General features: G+C 42.5%; 1 protein-coding gene across 2 annotated transcripts in view; it reads right to left on the bottom strand.

Annotated features, from left to right (window-relative positions):
• Nucleotides 1-14,600: 14,600 nt before the first annotated feature.
• ZFP64 (ZFP64 zinc finger protein) overlaps nt 14,601-17,786 on the bottom strand; it is an 89,030-nt gene continuing 85,844 nt past the window's right edge. For both annotated transcript variants that reach the window (XM_064276226.1, XM_023538734.2), the window contains one exon: nt 14,601-16,677. In XM_064276226.1, the coding sequence (XP_064132296.1) occupies nt 15,968-16,677 (710 nt within the window). In that variant the 3' untranslated portion in view covers nt 14,601-15,967. The remainder of the gene's footprint in view (nt 16,678-17,786) is intronic.

Here is a 17,786-nt window from a genome sequence, read left to right on the forward strand (position 1 = left end):
GAGATTAGAAAGTAGAAGAATGGAGCTAGATAGCTGGGGGGAATATTTCCAGATATGGGGATTCAGGACATGTGGTTACAGCCCTGTGGCCCTGGGCAGGCAAACAGGAGATAAGGAGCAGGGGAGCAGGAGAGGGAGGGGAGAACAGAGCAGGTTATGTTTTAGGCATCTTGGAACACAAATAAGATGGCCTAATGTGGTTCAGCATTCAGACTGTCCCAAGTTCAAATCCCAGGTTTAGCACTTAAAAGCTGGGAAAAGTTGTTTCTCCCTCGGAGCTTCTGTTTCATCACTTGGAAGAAGGTAATAATGAGGGCCTACCTCAAGAGCTGTTGTGAGAAGTAAATAAGCTAATAAAAGTCAAAGGAGCCCTGGTGGCACAGTGGTTAAGTGCTCGGCTGCAAACCGAAAGGTCAACGATTCGAACCCATCAGTCACTCTGTGGGGGAAAAGACCTGGCAATCTGCTCCTATAAAGATTATGGCCTAGGAAACTCTATGGGGGCAGTTCCACTCTATCCTATAGGGCCACTATGAATTAGAATTGTCTCAAGGGCAACAGATAATGAAAGTCATTCCTAAGTGAGTACTCAATAATGCTGGCTATTATTAATAGGAGAATGATTGGGATTAGTGGTGGGAATTTGGGAATCAATGTGGGAGGGAGGGGAGGAAACAGTCGAAACTTGAAGGCAGAACCCAGTGTTGGGGGCATATGTATTTGGGAATGTATGTATTTAGGGCACAGGGGAAGGAAGCAGAACCCCCAAAAGGATCAGAGAAGAGTCAGGAAGATAGGAGGAAGGCCAGCCACATGAAAATAGAGACCTATTTTCAGAATACTGCAGTGCTGAGAGGGAAAGTGACATTAGAATGACATTTTAAAAGCTTTAGGGTACTTAAGAATCACCTGGGGTGGAGGGAGGGTTGTTATTGATGGGTGCCATGGAGTCAGTTCCAACTCATAGCGACCCTATGAGAGGAGAACTGCCCCACGGGGTTTTCTAGGCTGTAATCTTTACAGGAACAGATCGCCAGGTGTTTTCTCCCATGGAGCCGCTCCATGGGTTCGAACCACCAACCTTTCGGTCAGCGGCTGAGCACTTACCCATTGCGCCAGCAGGACTATCTGTCCAAGGTCACACATCTGGCAAGTGGTGGGGATGACGATTCATTCCCAGCTTTGTTTGATCTCAGGAATTCGTTCACTGCCTCTGCAATCCTAAAACATGCGGTATCCATACCGACAAGCTAACGCTGCCTTGTCCACTTTTTATTTTGGGTTACTTGGATTTACAGGAACATTGCAGTGGTAGCACAGTGAGTTCCCATACACACTCCACCCATCTTTCCCTACTGTTAACATCTTACATCACCGTGATACATTTCTCAAAACTAAGAAGTCAACATCGGTACATTACTAACTAAACTATGGATTTTATTTGTATTTCACTAGAGTTTCCATTAATGTCCTTTTTCTACCCCAGGATCCAACTCAGAATACCACGTTGCATGTTGTATCTTGTACTACCTTTCACTATTTCTCTTCTGTATGTTTACCTCCCCAACTACTTCATGAAAGCAGAAATGGTATTCAACATTTCTCTTGGGTTTTCCACCCTAGTGTCCTAGGGATAGTGCTGGATTCCATACAGGGAGTCAACTACCATGTGACTTGATTTATCAGGCTCATCCTGATTTACTGCAGTTCTGGCTACAGAAGAAAACAAAGATCCAGGGCTCCAGAATATCAAGCGTGCTAATGGGAATCTTGTAAACCCAGGTAGGGCACATCAGCACCTTGTCTGCCAGGTGCTGGAGGAAGTGGGAGATTTGTTCATAACACCAGGTCATTTCCTCCTTCCTGTCCTGACTGCCCAGTTCTCACCCACAGCCAGGGGAAGCCATGGCCAGATCACGTAGTGACATCTTAAGGTGAGACAAAGAACTGACAGGGCATGCTGGTCCTGAACTCTGAGGCTGCTGTTGTTGTTGAGTGTAGTTGAGTTGATTCCCACTCATTGCGAACCTACAGGACAGAGTAGAACTGCCTCATAGGGCTTCCTAGGTGGCACAGTGGTTAACTGCTCATCTGCTAACCGAAAGGTCAACGGTTCGAACCCACCAGCTGCTCCATGGGAGAAAGATGTGCCAGTCTGCTTCTGTAAAGATTTACAGCCTTGGAAACTCTATGGGGCAGTTCTACTCTGTCCTATAGGGTTGCTATGACCTGGGATCAACCTGATGGCAATGAGTGGTTTGGAATCTTTACGGAAGTAGATCCCCAGGTTTTCTTCCATGGAGCCATTGGTGGGTTAGAACCTCCAACCTTGAAGTTAGTAGCCAAGTACTTAACCGTTGTACCACCAGGGCTCCTGAATTCAGAAGGAATCCTCCAAATCCAGAGTTCCCTTCTTTTGATGGGTTGTCACATTGAAAAATGAGAAGTCCAGATACTGAATGGACATCAGAAAATAATGAAAGAATTTTTTTGCTACGTAATTTTACCTGACGTCCATGGTTACACAATACCTAAGGAGATTTTTTTTAAACGTGTGAGGTTCATTCATTTATACGCTCAACAAATATTTATTGAATACCTACTATGTTGTTGTTGTTGAGTGCCATGGAGTCAATCCCGACTCATAGCAACTCTGCATATACGACAGAGAAGAGCTGACCCATAGAGTTTCCTAGGCTGTAAACTTTACAGGAGCAAATCTCCAGGTCTTTCCTCCTGGCGAGCCAGTGGTAGGCTTGAACTCCCAAAGGTTAGTGGTCTAGTGCTTAACCACTGCACCACCAGAGCTCGTTCTACTACATTAGGGTCTAGGTATTAGCAGTAAAAGATATAGTCTTAATTCCTGCCCTGAAAGAGCTTATACACTTATGTAGGTATAGGAGGTACTTCCTCAATCTATCAATAAAACAGTAAACTGAGAAGCCAAATGTTAGCCAATTGTGGTAAATGTTACATTTGTTTAATAAATATTTGAGGATCTCTGTGTGCCAGGCACTGTTCTAAATCCTAGATATGTAACGGAATAAAACAACCCTTGCTTTTAAGGTTAGATGGACCTTAATAAGTTTGTTGTACTACAGTGGCTTGGGTGTTGCTACGATGCTGGAAGCTATGCCACTAGTATTGCAAGCACCAGCAGGGTCACCATGATGGATGGATGTTAGCAGAACTTCCAGACTAAGACAGACTAGGAAGAAAGGCCTAACAATCTACCTCCAAAAATTAGCTAACGAAAACTCTATGGATCACAGGATATCGTCCAAGATTTTGACTTGCTTACTTTGGATGTGTCATCAGGAGGGACGGATCGCTGGAGAAGGACACCATGCTTGGTAAAGTAGAGGGCCAGCAAAAGCACAGGATCCCTCAATGAGCTGGGCTGATACAACAACCACAACAGTGGGCTCTAACATACCAACGATCATGAAGATGGTGCAGTGCTGGGCAATGTTCCATTCTGTTATACATACGGTTGCCACGGGTTGGGGCTTGTGTGACGGCAACTAACAATGTTTGACGCTTTTTAAAATTATAATAAAAAACAGAAATAAGATTACCTAGAAGAATACAAATAAATCATATATCAATAAGTCTCTCTTGTGCCTTCCAGGGTCTTGTACAATGCCAGGCATATGATATTTCTGAACCGAAGGCACCGACTTTTCTGTTTTCTATATAACAGTATTAAAAGCAATAAATTCTTCATGGTAGCTATGGCATCATTACGGTATTTTGGGATAAGATCATAATATTAAAGGTTTTGTTCTCTTGGTGCCGTTTTTTTTAGTTAAATTACACAAAAAACCCATTCTATGGATATAGAAACAGAAATGTTGGATGTCAGATTATCTATTTGAAAAATGAAATCAACAAACCATGTACACCCTTCATATCCTTTTACCATGGATGAAGCCTTTTTTGTATCATAGGTTTTCAGCTATGCTTAAAAGAAGCTGTTTTGTGCCAAAGCCAAATCTTCCAAATAATTAAACGAAGTTTCTGAATTGAGCACAACAGGCGGCCCTTCATAAATACCAGACAAGCATGTCTCCTTCCTTTGTAATATGGCAAGTTTAAAGGGGTCGCTTGCGCTGTATTCCCTCCGTCCTCCCCTTCCCCTCCCCAACATGGCTCCCATTTATCTTCCGACATAAGGAGCTTTGTCAATTCCTGCACATTCCAATGTTCAGGTTGCCCTCAAGAGTTACTGAAAATCCCGCAAATCTGGGCATTAATTTTATTGTAGTGCCCAGCCCCCGGCCCTTTCCTTCATCACGGCTTTGTCTAACTATCAAGATTTACATTGAAATATAGAAGTAGAAACAGTCTTTGAGGCTATTAGCAATGAAAGGTAATCAATTGGAAATGGTTCCCTGCCGGGCAAGTTTCAGGCAGAGTCATCATCAAAAACCAATTGTGCCGGCAGCTTTTGGTCATCATGAGCATCGCTGTCCAGTTAGGAGTCACGGCATCTGCTGAGTCCTCTCATTTACACACTGGTGGTATTTAGTATTTTTTAAGCAAATCGAGGCCCATGGGATAAAATCCCAACATTGTGGGGACAAAAAGGGAAAGATTTGTAGAACTAATTTCTCATTTTGCTGGTTTCTACAAGAGTTATGAGCTCAATGAAATGGTGAACTTTCAAATGATTTTACATATACATAGAATGCTTACTAAGTTCCCCGACTAAGGGCTTGGTAGATTTTATATCTGTGTATTGATGTCTGGTCTTCACAATACTCATCATTCTTGATGTTTCTGGTACACTTTTGTTAAATGTATTATTACTTAAATTATGTTAAACATGACCATGTATGAATTAAAAAAAAAAAAAACTCTTCTACTAACACCATTAAAAATTACTAAGCAATAATAATTATCAGCTTATCTAAGTATATTCTTAAAAAAATAATACCCATTTCTGGAGAAGGTGACAGTAAACTGAGCTGTTTGGAGATTGCCGGTAAAAGGGCAAACTGGCACAACCTTTGTGGACAGCAATTTGGCAGCATTTAGCAAGAGCCTTAAAAATGTTCATAACCTTTGACCCAGGAATTCAATTTCTGGGAATCTAACTGAAGAAAATAATCTTCTACACGGAAAGAGCTTTCTGCATTAAGATGATAAATGTGCTTTATTTGTAGTTATAAAAAATAAGAAGAAACCCAAATGTCCACTAAGGGAGTAGCAGTTAAATAATTTACAATTATAAGTAGTATATAATCACATGGAAAAAATGCCATGTTTGGCTTTGAAGAGGGGGAAATATAATTTTCATATTGTAGACACGTTAACATACATGATGCAATGACATAAAACTAAAGTAGGCAGAGCAAAAGGCTAAGAAAAGAAAGCAAGATGTCAGTAGCTGTTGTCTATGGATTTGGGACTAGATTATACATGATTTTACATTTCAGTATTATTGAATATTTTCCAAATTGTCCACAAGCATGAATTTATATAAAAAATAATTACAATAGTTTATAAATTAAGCTCAATAATTTATTTTGATGTTAAAGTATCGTTAATACATTGTATTGTCTCCTAATGCAATATTAACTGTTCCTAAGAGATGCCTTTGAATTACGGTGGTGCCAGAGAATACTGACTATACCATGGGCTGCCAGGAGAAGGAACAAATCTGTCTTGGAGGAAGTACAGCCAGAATGCTCCTTAGAAGCCAGGATGGTGACACTTTGTCTCACATACTTAGAACATGTTATCAGAAGAGACCAGTTCCTGGAGAAGGTCATCATGCTTGGTAAAATAGAGGGTCAGTAAAAGAGAGGAAGACCTTCACCAAGATGGATTGACGCAGTGGCTGCAACGATAGGCCGAAGCGCAGCAATGATTATGAGGATGGTGCAGGATCGGGAAGCTTTTCGTTTTGTAGTACATGGGTCACTATAAGTCAGAACCAGCTGACGGCACCTAACGATGACAACAGATGCCAGAATGTTCTTTGGGAATATTTTGTTAAACCAAACCACAAGAGTAGAAGGTAAGTCATAGATGGAATCAGGGGAAACAAATTCAAATAGATTCACTCTCTGACTGCACTTTTTTTTTGCAGAAATAAGGTTGTCCGCTGAACTGATTATTGCACTAATTGAATAAACTCCTATTTTATCCTGAAGTTACAATCTCAGAGGAATCACAAAGAAACCCATGAATGCGATCAATCTTTCCAGGCTTTCCTTTGGAAAGAAGGGGGATCTGAGCAATACACCAACTGAATCTTATAGTCCTCTTTTCAGTTTGTCATCCAAGTACTTTCTAGAGACTGGGGGGAAACGAGGTCAAAAACGCCCAAAAGGGGAGGATGAAAGATGAGTACAGAGGCAGAAACAAACAAAAACAAAACAAAACTAACATTCTTGCAAGAAAGAAGTAAAATACAAGAAGAGATGTTCACAGGATGTTTAAATTCCAAAGGGTTTTAGACATTTTATTTAATGTATCATAGATATTCACAACATGGACAACAAGGTGAATACATCAGTATCCGGCAGATAAATTTAAAAAGTATTTTTTAAAATTTATTTATAAATTAGTTATAATAAACTTATAAATAAATTATAAATATAATCTAATACTTGCTTGTAAAAAGTCTAAAAGGAACAGAAAGGCATTCCAATTTTAATAACTCTCTCCTTGCTCTCTGTTTGCTTCACTCTCCAGAGGTAGTTGAGTGTTGTAGAGTCAATTCTGACTCATAATGACCCCATGTGACAGAGTAGAACTGCCTCATAGGGTTTCCTAGGCTGTAATCTTTTTGAAGCAGATCACCAGGTCTTTCTCCTGGAGCCACTGGGTGAGTTCGAACCACCAACCTTTCGGTTAGCAGGCAAGCACTAGCCACTGTTAAAGTTATTCCTTATCTTTTGAGACAATTTCCATGCATCTACCTTCTTTTGCTTTTCTTTTTACTTAATAATTGACCTTCCACCACTCTCCACATAGACACACATGAATCGACCACACCTTTTAACAAGACTGAGGTCATCCCCTGCATGGCTGCATCATAATTTGACCAACCCTTTTACTCAGGAAGGAGTGGTCAAGCAGTGGTGGTGCAGTGGTTAGCCACTGGTGGTGCAGTGGTTAAGTGCTTGGCTGTTAACCCAAAGATTGGTGGTTCAAATCCACCAGCAGCACCAAGTGAGAAATGTGGTAGTCCACTTCCGTAAAGATTACCCATTAAAAAAAACCCATTGTAATCTGTAAAGATTACAGCCTTGGAAATCCTACAGAGCAGTTCTACTCTGTCCTATAGGGTCGCTGTAAGTCGAAACTGACTCCATGGCAACAGGTTTTACTCATGGAAATTTAGGTTTTATTCATTTAACTGCTCTTATGGACAGTAAAGAGCTTAACAGAAGATTTCAAAGGGCGACTGGAGAAAACAAAGTAAAGTATTACGATGACACATGCAAAGACTTGGAGATAGAAAACTTAAAGGGAAGAACACGCCCAGCATTTCTCAAGCTGAAAGAACTGAAGAAAAAATTTAAGCCTCAAGTTGCAATATTGAAGGATTCTACAGGGAAAATACTAAGCATCAAAAGAAGACGGAAGGAATATACAGAGTCACTGCACCAAAAAGAATTGCTCGACATTCAACCATTTTAGGAAGTAATATATGATCAGGAACCTATGGTACTGAAGGAAGAAGTCCGGGCTGCACTGAAGGCATTGGTGAAAAACAAGCTCCAGGAATTGATGGAACCTCTATTCTATTGTGCCTACTCATTCCAAGTTTGTCATTTATTTTCAAAGTACAAGTATCTTTTGCTTGACCAAAAAGTAGGGCGATAAAGAAAGATCTGTGTTGTTGTTAGGTGCTGTTGAGTCGATTTCGACATAGTGACCCTACGTACAACAGAACGAAACACTGCCCAGTCCTGCGCCATCCTCCCAGTTGTTGCTATGCTTGAGCCATGTGTCAATCCATTGTTGCAGCCACTGTGTCAATCCAATTCAAGTATGAGCATTAGAAATTATAATTAGCAAAGTAAATCCAATATAAAAATTATATAATAAATTCCAAGGTCACATACAAATGATTTGAGGATTAAGGAAACTCTTGCACCACCTCACAAACCGAAAACCAAACCTATTGCCCTTCAGTTGGTTCTGACTCATAGCGACCCTATTGGACAGAGTAGAACTGCCCCATAGGTTTTCCAAGGACCAGCTGGTATATTTGAACTGCTGACCTTTTGGTTAGCAGCCGAGCTCTTGACCACTGCGTCACCATAGGCATGGGTAATCGAGAATCGTCTGCAGTTATTAAGTGCTCATTTCAAAGTATAAATAACAATTAGCTATTGATCTGGGGCTCATTACAGGCCAGGTACTGTGCTAGTTCTTTAAATATATTACCTCATTTAATCTTTGCGACAACTCTGTGAGGTAGGCATTGTCATTATCTCATTTTATAGATTAGAAAAAAATGTGGCACAAAGGTCTTAAGCTGCGTGATCTTGGTCACGTTGCTACTTCCATATTTTCTCCATTTATCATCATGTTGCTTATTGGTCCAGTTGTGAAGATTTTTGTACTGTCCATAGTGTTTTTGTTGCTAGGTGCCACTGAGTCGGTTCTGTCACATTGCTACTAAAACAATGAAGGCAGAATTCAAGCCGGGCACCTTGACTGCAGCCTGTGGGCTCTTTAACTACCATGCTGTATTCAGAGTTCATCTTTAAGAAATAAGGATTCACTCCAAAGCTCTCTACAAAGCTTTGCATCATAGCATTTCCAAAAGGGAAAAACTGCAAGTTCTTTACTTGCCTGAGGGCATTTGAGTTGGAGGTGCCCCTGATATCAAACACATTGCAATGGCTAGATTTTAAGTTTTAATTTCTAGCTTGCTGGTCTACCTGTCCTCCAGTGAGCACGTATTGCTTTTGTAATCAGCAAACAAGGTTACTTTAAAATATTGAAAGTTCTTAAGGCAGAGCACTTTCAGTACCAGAAATGGCTCATCTTCCTGCCAGTGTCTCATCCGACCTCATGTGCAAACAGCCACTTAACATTGGGAGTGTTTCATTGCATCAAACAACAAAACCACTTAGGCACTCAGAGGCAAAGTATCAAAATTCCTGGTTGTAAATTATACCAGGTTGGTGTTTCATACATTTCATATACAATTCAACCAACCTTCACAGTCTGCCCCTAACTGGTGTGCGCTCACAGAACCTAGCACAAACTTGAACACCATAGGAGTTTACCACTGGAAGGGACTAAGATGTACAAAAAGATAATATGATGAGAACTACTGACTGCTTTGAGAAAGAAGAAAAAGAAAGGACTTCTAGTTGGGGCAAAATTACGTGATGGCATTTGAAAAGGGCCTTAAAGGATCAATAAATCAAAAAAAAAAAAAAACCAACCCCATTGCCATCAAGTCGATTTCTATTCAGAGTTACCTATAGGACAGAATAGAACTGCCCCATAGGGTTCCAAAGAGCTGCTGGTGGATTCGAATTGCCAACCTTTTGGTTAGCAGGTAAGCTCTTAACCACTATGCCATCAGAGTTCCAAAGGATGAATAAAATTCCAATAAAGACTGTAAAAAAGGAGCCCTGGTGGTACAACATATAAGTGCTTGGTTGCTAACTGAAAGGTTGGCAGCCTGAACTCACTAGCTGCTCTGTGGGAGAAAAGACCTGGCAATCTGCACCTGTAAATATTCGGCCCAGGAAACCCTATGGAAAAATTGGTGTCATGTGGGATCGCTATGAGTCAGAAATTGCCTTGATGGCATACAACAACAACAAAGACAGTAAAGGTGCTGTTAAGTGCTGCTTTGGGGCCCTCAGAATACATCTCATTCAATGTAATTTTATGCTTAACTTCATCTACTGAGTAGTACACACAGCACTTAGAATGTCTTGTCCCCACTGACGCTGAGTTATGGCAGAAGAGACTTGGGTAGGTCAGTGGTTAATGCCACTTCATCTCAGGCCCGGTTGCCTGGGTTGAATCCCAGCTTTACCACTTACTATCTTTATGACATTGGACAAGTTCCATAGTCTCAGCTGACTCATCTGTAAAATGGGGTTAAGAGCGTTGATTACTTCATGTAGTCTTGTGACGACTACACGAGTTAAAGTAGGTAGAACACTCGGGAGAATGTCTGGCACATAGTAATCACAAAACGTGTGTAAGCCGTTGTTACTAGAGGGATTGTCAACTGTGGTAGATTGCAGCGGGGTCAGCAAACCTTATCTGTAAAGGACTTTCCAGGCCAGATGATCTGTGTGGTAACTACTCACTTCCACCAGTGCAGCACAAGAATGGCTATAGACTATACATAAATGAACGGGCACGGTGTGTCCCAGTAAAACATTATCTATAGACATCTAAGTGTGAATGTCACACAATTTTCACGTCGCAACATATATATATTTTTTACCACTCAAAAATTTAAAAACCACTGTTAGCTTGCAGGTTGTACAAAAACAGGTGGTGGGTCATCATTGGGTGAAACCAGACAAAGTGTACAAGGGATCTCTTTGTATTATTTCTTACAACTGCACGTGAACCCTACAATTACCTCAGCTGTAGGTTGAGACTCTAACAAAACATTTACAAAAGCAGAGGGCAGGCTGGATTTAGCCTGGGGGCTATAGTTTGCTGACCCCTGGATTAGACTAGGGTCCCAGTTCTTTACTTCCCTGCACTATTTACCTGTGGATTAAACATCCACACCCTTTGCCATATAACTCTGCAGAGTCCTCCTACTGAAGAGGAAACATCTCATTGCCTCATTGACGTTGTGCTTGTTTTGGCCAATGGACGTGGCGCAAACAGAGGCTCTCAACAGGTCTGCTGGGATTCCTCTTGCACTCCTGCGGACCTGCCATGAGATGACTATGGTAGTCACTGACTCATGGAAGAGACTTGAACCTAGCCTGAAACCTGAGCTAAGCCCATTTAACCAGAAGCCCAAACCAGAGACACAACAGTCAACTGTAAGCAAGAAAAAGAAACTTGTAAGCCACTAGGTTTTGGAGAGTGGTTTGTTATACAACAGTATCTCAACAATAATGAACACACCATCTAACCCTCTTAGCCAGTGAGCACTAGGGTGTTGCTTTCCAGTTTGAGTGGCCCGTGTCAGGGTATACAGTTTGGTCACTCCACTGCAGTCTGCATTTTCTACATGAAGCGTTATTGATATGCAAATAGTCTGACTAAACGTACATTAAAAAAAAAAAATACATGGGAGCATTTTAATAGTCAACCATACCCACTGAATATAAAAGTGAAAGAGGAGGAAGAGATGATGAAGGTCAGGGGATGTGTGTCCTGTTTGTCTTGGCCTCCACAAAAACAATTTTAGAGAACTTAAATAACTTGAAAGAACAAGAAGAGCACATTAGTCAGTTCATCTTTAGAGGGATGATTACAAGCGATGCGCTATAATCTGCAGAAACGCATCTCATGGTGACTTCGATGACCCTTGGGGCAGCCTAGTGTTGCATGCCCATCTCAGATGGGACACATGTATAGCTGGAAGAAGTACAGAAGGAAAAGTGGGGGGATGTCAGCCATAAGGAAAAGTGGGAGGATGTCAGTCACAAGGTGGGAGAAACAAGGATTGATGCTTCTTGGTGTGCAACAAAGAGTTTAGGGGAATAGAAGGAGCTCAAGGGTAGAGAGAAGGCCTTCAATGCCATGCCGAGGCACTTCCATGCAGGCGATGGGAAGTCATCACAAAGTAGTGTCTCCTTTGGCAGTAGGGACATCTCCTGGGATCACTGCCTGTATCTGATTGCTCTTCTCCCAGGAGCCTCATCTGTAAAGTGGAGTCCGCATCACCCATGTTGCAAAGTTGCTATGTGGAGTGGAGATGCTTGCCGGACTCAGAGCAACATCTGGCACTGGTAGCTACTGTAATTATTTTTGGCAGCTCATCCAACACAAATACAGTCACAACGACAAACTTTAAATCAAATCTTTTATAGGTACCCAAGACACTGCTAATGGTGACTGCCTCTTGAAAGGGAAAAGGAGAAACAGGGATGGGAGACAGACAGATCTTTCACTGTATATTCCTTGGGTGTTGCATTAAAATATTTCATGGTTAGAGTTTTTGGTGCCCTTCAATTTAGTGCCCAAAGTGAGTGCCTTGCTTGCCTCCCTGGAGTCCCAGCTCTAAACAGCACCTGGGGAGAATCAAAGAGGTGAATATAGGTAAAGTTCTTAATAGAACTCCGGGCTCATCACGAGTACTCAAGTGGTGATTAGTCATGACAGCAACATGAATTGAAGCTCAGCCTTTTTCTTTGAGGAAACAAAAAAGTCATGTGGGAGCAAGAAAGTTGAAGCAAAAGAGGGTGAAAGAGGGTATCACCTTGATTTCTGGACTCTTAACTGGGAACTGTATGTTGTTATTGGGTCCCGTTGATTTCAACTCCTAACAACCCCATGTAAGAGTAGAACTGCCCCATAAAGTTTTCTAGGCTAAAATCTTTATGGGAGCAGATTGCCAAGTTTTTCTCCTGCAGAGCCACTGGGTTGGTCTGAACTGCCAACCTTCCAGTTAGCAGCTGAGTGCTTAACCATTGCACTACCAGGGCTCCTTGGAGATTGTATAGTTGATCTGAATAAAGATATAGCAACAAGCTATGCAAAAGGGTCCAGATTTGCCGAGGACGCTTCCTAGGACCCAACTATGTGTTGCACGAAGCAGCACTTTGCTTCAAGTGGCCCCAGGAAATGTAGCATTCTTAATGCTTTTTCCCTGTCCTTAATCCATGACCTGTGGCTTACACTCAGTGGTCTAGCTCAGGGCTTAGCAAACTATGGCCCAAGTAGTAGCCCGTTTTTGTAAACAAAGTTTTATTGACACACAGCCAAGCCCAGTCATTTACATATTATCTATGACTGCTTTCCTTACCGTGGCAGAGTTGAATAATTTTGACAGAGTCTGTCTGGGGCCAATAAAGCCCAAAATATTTATGATCTGACCCTTTACAGAAAGTTTGTGGACCCCTGGTCCGGGTGTAGTCAAGCTGCAAACACAATCAATTTCCCTTTCTGGATCCATTTCGGTTTTGCAGACCACCATTCCCAACATTTGCAGCCCCTCAGCCACGAAGGCTGTTTCCCAGGTCCAGACTACTGTTCTCTGTACATTTTAAATCTCATCCTAGCAGGCTTAGCCAGTTCCCTCTCCCACTTACTGAATCATTTAACCTCGTCCACTGCCACGTTTTAGTTTTCTTGCCAATAAAAAAGGAGTAAAACCACCTCATCCTCCTAGGAGTTCGATTCTTGGTTTCCCTTATAACCCACTTGTTTCCGAATCCTCTGATGCCAGTCTCAACGTTCTTTTTTGAAGTTTGTATATTTGTACAGTCCTAACTCAACCTCACTCACTTGAACTGAGTTCTCAGCTTTGTGCAAGTGTTATTTATGTCTCTCCCAGAAACGTCAGTCTCTCCTCACATGTTCTGCAAGTCACACTTACCCAGTCAGATAAAAACGCTCTACAGCCACCAGCTGCCCATCGAGTCGATTCTGATCCATGGCAACCTCATGTGTCAGAGTAGAACTGTGTTCCATAGTGTTTTCAATGGCTGGTTTTTTGGAAGTAGACTGCCAGGCCTTTCTTCTGAGGCACCACTGGGTGAACTTAAACCTCCAATCTTTTGGTTAGCAGCCGAGCATGTTAGCCTTTGCACCACCCAGGGACTCTTGCTCTATCACCAACCAAAACCAAACCCGTTGCCGTGAGTCAATTTCAACTCATAGTGACCCTATAGGACAGAGTAGAACGGCCCCATAGGGTTTCCAAGGAGCGGCTGGTGGATTTAAACTGCTGCCCTTTTGGCTAGCAGCCATAGTTCTTAACCACTGCACTACCAGAGCTCCTGCTCTACCTCAGGGTTTGGCAAATTATGGCCTGTGGGCCGAATCTGGCCTGCCATCTGCTTTTGTAAAGCTTTACTGGGATACATTTGTTCTTTTACTTATTGCCTATGGCTACTTTTGTGCTAAATCACAGAATTGAGGAGATGCTAAAGAGACTTGATGGCCCCACAAGGCCTAAAATATTTACTATCTGTCCCTTAACAGAAAGATTTTGCCGACCCCTACTGTACTCTGAATCCAAATTTACTAGGCAGTACTAAGGTGAATCTAAGCCCTTTAACTGAGGAGAATCAAACAGATGAATACAGATAAAGTCCTTAGTCCAGTGCCTCGTTCATCATTACTACTGAAGTGTTCACTAGTCATGATGGCACCGTGAATTGAAGTCCATACAACTGTTAATGTCAATAACAAAACAGTGCCATTTTCTAGAAAGGTTGATTATCTTTCCTGTTTATCTGAAGAGTTAAAATTCCAGAAGTTCAAGGAATATTTATAAGTAGTTTTGATCTATTGGTTCCCACTATGGGTCAAAGACCCTTCTGTTTCTAGAACAGAAAATGTAGATAAGATTCATGACCAACAGCATCAAGGTAACAACAGTACCTGTACAATAGCACCGACATTCACCAGCCACTTTTCTGAACAGTCAAAAACAATAGTTCCAAAGGAAAGAAATACCATCATAAAGTCTCTGCCATCATTTTAATCTTTTTTTTTCCCTTACAATAAAGAGATTCAACAGTGTATTATCACTGCCTGATATAAGGTTTAAATAAATGGAGTCGCATTTGTTCAAACAATTGTCATAACAAAATAAGCTATGTACCTCTTGCTATTTCATAAGGGAAATATCCCCACGCAAACAATCTATAAAAATTGGTTTTCACACCCCTTTTCCTAATTTATCGAAAACAACGGAATCTAATCTATTCGAAAAGCATAGGTGTTTCGTTGGATAAGGGCACACAGGAATTTATATTTAACAAAGACCGTGTTTGCAAAAAGATGTCGGCATAGACCAAACAAAGCAGCGTTGGATAAATTACATATCTACCAGGGTGCCATAGTTTCTAAGCTTGGGTCAGCTGAAACGTTCATTGATGTAAGGGCTGGGTTGTCACTTGTGCATTGGTTCAGCAAACATTAAGTGCTTCCTGTGGCAAAAACCACGCTGGTCTGTCCCACACATCACATATCCCAGAACTACGCTCAGGGCCCACTGGGCTCCTAGTCTTTCCTCTATGAGAAAATATGAATGAATTTTGAGTCTCACAATCACTGGCTGGTCTAGTGTTACCTTGATCTTTGGCGCCACCTACAGATTAAACTGCATTTCATTTCACCGTAGTACAAAATTGGATTTCCTCACTCCCACTGACAAAACCCATGTGCATTTATAATTCAATTACTGAAGGTGGGCATGGAAGATGTCACACTATAACCAGTTTATGGAGGAATGTAAAAAAAAAAAAAAAAAGTGTCCCTCTTAGTTTGCCTTTTTATGGTAAAACAACAGATCAAGGAAACCACACAAACATGTACAAGGCGAAGACTCTTGAGGCTACCACCCAGGTTAGGTACTAGAATATTTGCAGCCATCTGGGACCCTCCATGTACCCGTTCCCATCTTAACTCTCTTCTACTACACGGGTCAGTTTTCTTTTTCTGCGCCATCTAAATAGTTCAATAATTCCCTCAGAGAATTTTTTTTTTTTTTAAAGATTTAGGAATTCCAGGTCAGTTTTAAGGCTGGAATCCATCATGAAGAAGTTACTCCTACTGGACAGAGCAGCACCCCGTGGCTCCCACCTTTGAAAGACTGAGCCAACTGGCTTAGATCATTCTTGGAGGGAAGACGGCAACAAGGAGGAGTGTTTTTACCATGTCATTTGGTATCTGTCCTCACACCAGGGTCACTTGAGCCATTAATTCTAGAAGCCTGAAAAGTAGACAACAGGCATTGTCGGGGCTTATGGCCAGTCTGGCTTGGAGGGTTGGGCAATAGCCTTTGTTTGGGATTCCTGACAGCTGACAACCCTCCTTGGTTGACCTAGAGGCCTTGGCTGGGCTCCAGGGGCGCCTCAAGCTGCCCAACAGAGACCAGGGTGCCAGGCTGGCTTGAGGCACTGCTCTCAGATGGGAAGGTGACCAACTCCGAGTTCTTATTCTCACTCTGGTCACTGTGCTGCTTCTTATGGCATCTCAGAGAGTCGTCCCTGACGAAGGAGGCGCCACAGATGTCACAGCGGAAGGCCCTCTGGGTCACTATTTTGGCCACGTGTTGGGAGCTGCTCTCTCTGGGCCCGTCTTTGCCCGCTGGGGCCCGGTTCTCTATTCTGGCCTCATCCCGGTGCACCTTGTCAATGTGCTTGGCCAGGCTGCTGGGCCGCTTGGTGTCGAAGCTGCAGAAGTCGCACTTGAAGGGGCGGTCGGTGCAGTGGACCCTGCTGTGCACACGCAGGGCGGCCGCGCTGGAGCAGGAGTAGCTGCACTCGGGGCACTTCTCAGGGTGGTCAGCCTGGTGCAGCCGGCTGTGCTCCAGGAGGTCGGCCCGGTCCCGGCCCTGGAAGGCACAGTGCAGACACTTGAAGGTGTGCTTGATGCGGATGTGGGACTTGAGGTTTGCCTTCATGGTGCAGCGGACGTCGCAGAATTCGCACTTGAAAGGCTTCTCCCCCGAGTGCACGATCATGTGCCTTTTCAAGTCCGAGCTGATTTTGAACTTGGCGCTACAGAGCCAGCACTGGAAGGGGGTGTCCCCTAGCAATGGAAGGTGTGTTTCCATTAGAGCAGGCAGGCAAAACACAACTCCCCCCAAACATGCGTCAGAATACCTGGCTGCAATGAGACCGCTGGGTCTTTTGAATTCCTACTACCCTGCAGCCTCCTACAGATGACAACACGTACTGAGCTTTCCTGCAGGTGCCGGTCACTGTGCTAAGCACTTTATGCATATTAACCCCTGAATCCTCCCAAGAATCCCAAGAGTGGGCACTGTTGCCTCCACTTTACAGATAGGAATACTGAGGCTCAGAAGTCAAGTGACTTGACTCAGTCAAACAGCAGGGATTTGAATCCACCAAGCATCTTGGTATCTAAATCCACACTCTTAATGAGGACACTTTGTCAATGTCAATTCTAAGCTCTCATTTGGCTTGATGTCTCAAAATTGCACATGGAAGACGGGAGATTTAAGTTACATATAACTGTCCCAAAAGAAGCTGAGACTTAGGAGCTTGCTTGCCGTAGTGCTTAAGTTACATTTTATCAGGGAATTGGCTTGCCTTACTAGTTTCATCACTTAATAACTACAGAGTGAATTTTTTTCTATAAAATTAACACATGAATATGGTAGTAGGAGACAGGGCTCAAATAATGAAAAGTCTCCTCACTAGCTTACAGACCCACTCCCAAGAGGCACTGCTAATGATTTTCAGTTCTTTCGGAAGTTACTTTAAACAACCATCAGTTGATGGTAAGCAAAGATGAGACACTTATTCTGTACCCCCGTACCTCCAACCCCCCCCCAAATCCTCCCACAACCTCTTGGTTGTGATTTTTACTTTCTACCTTTACCTTTTAACCAAGCGAGGGCCTCACATCTGTTAATCCACTAGCTTGACAGGTTCTTTGAGGATGCCTCTTCTTTCCACTACTCCCCGCTTGTTGGAAAGAACTTTATTTTTACCTCTCAGTTCAATAATATTTGCATTCTGCCTTGTGAATTCTCATGCTTTATCTAGTCATTTTCAATTTTCAACTTTAGAATCAAATTACAAGTAATTCACATCATGACTCTTGTCGCTGCTGTCATGTGCCGTCAAGTCGATTCTGACTCACAGTGACCCTATAGGTCAGAGTAGAACTGC

Source organism: Loxodonta africana, chromosome 24 (assembly GCF_030014295.1).
Source record: "Loxodonta africana isolate mLoxAfr1 chromosome 24, mLoxAfr1.hap2, whole genome shotgun sequence".
Classification (NCBI taxonomy): Eukaryota; Metazoa; Chordata; class Mammalia; order Proboscidea; family Elephantidae; genus Loxodonta; species Loxodonta africana.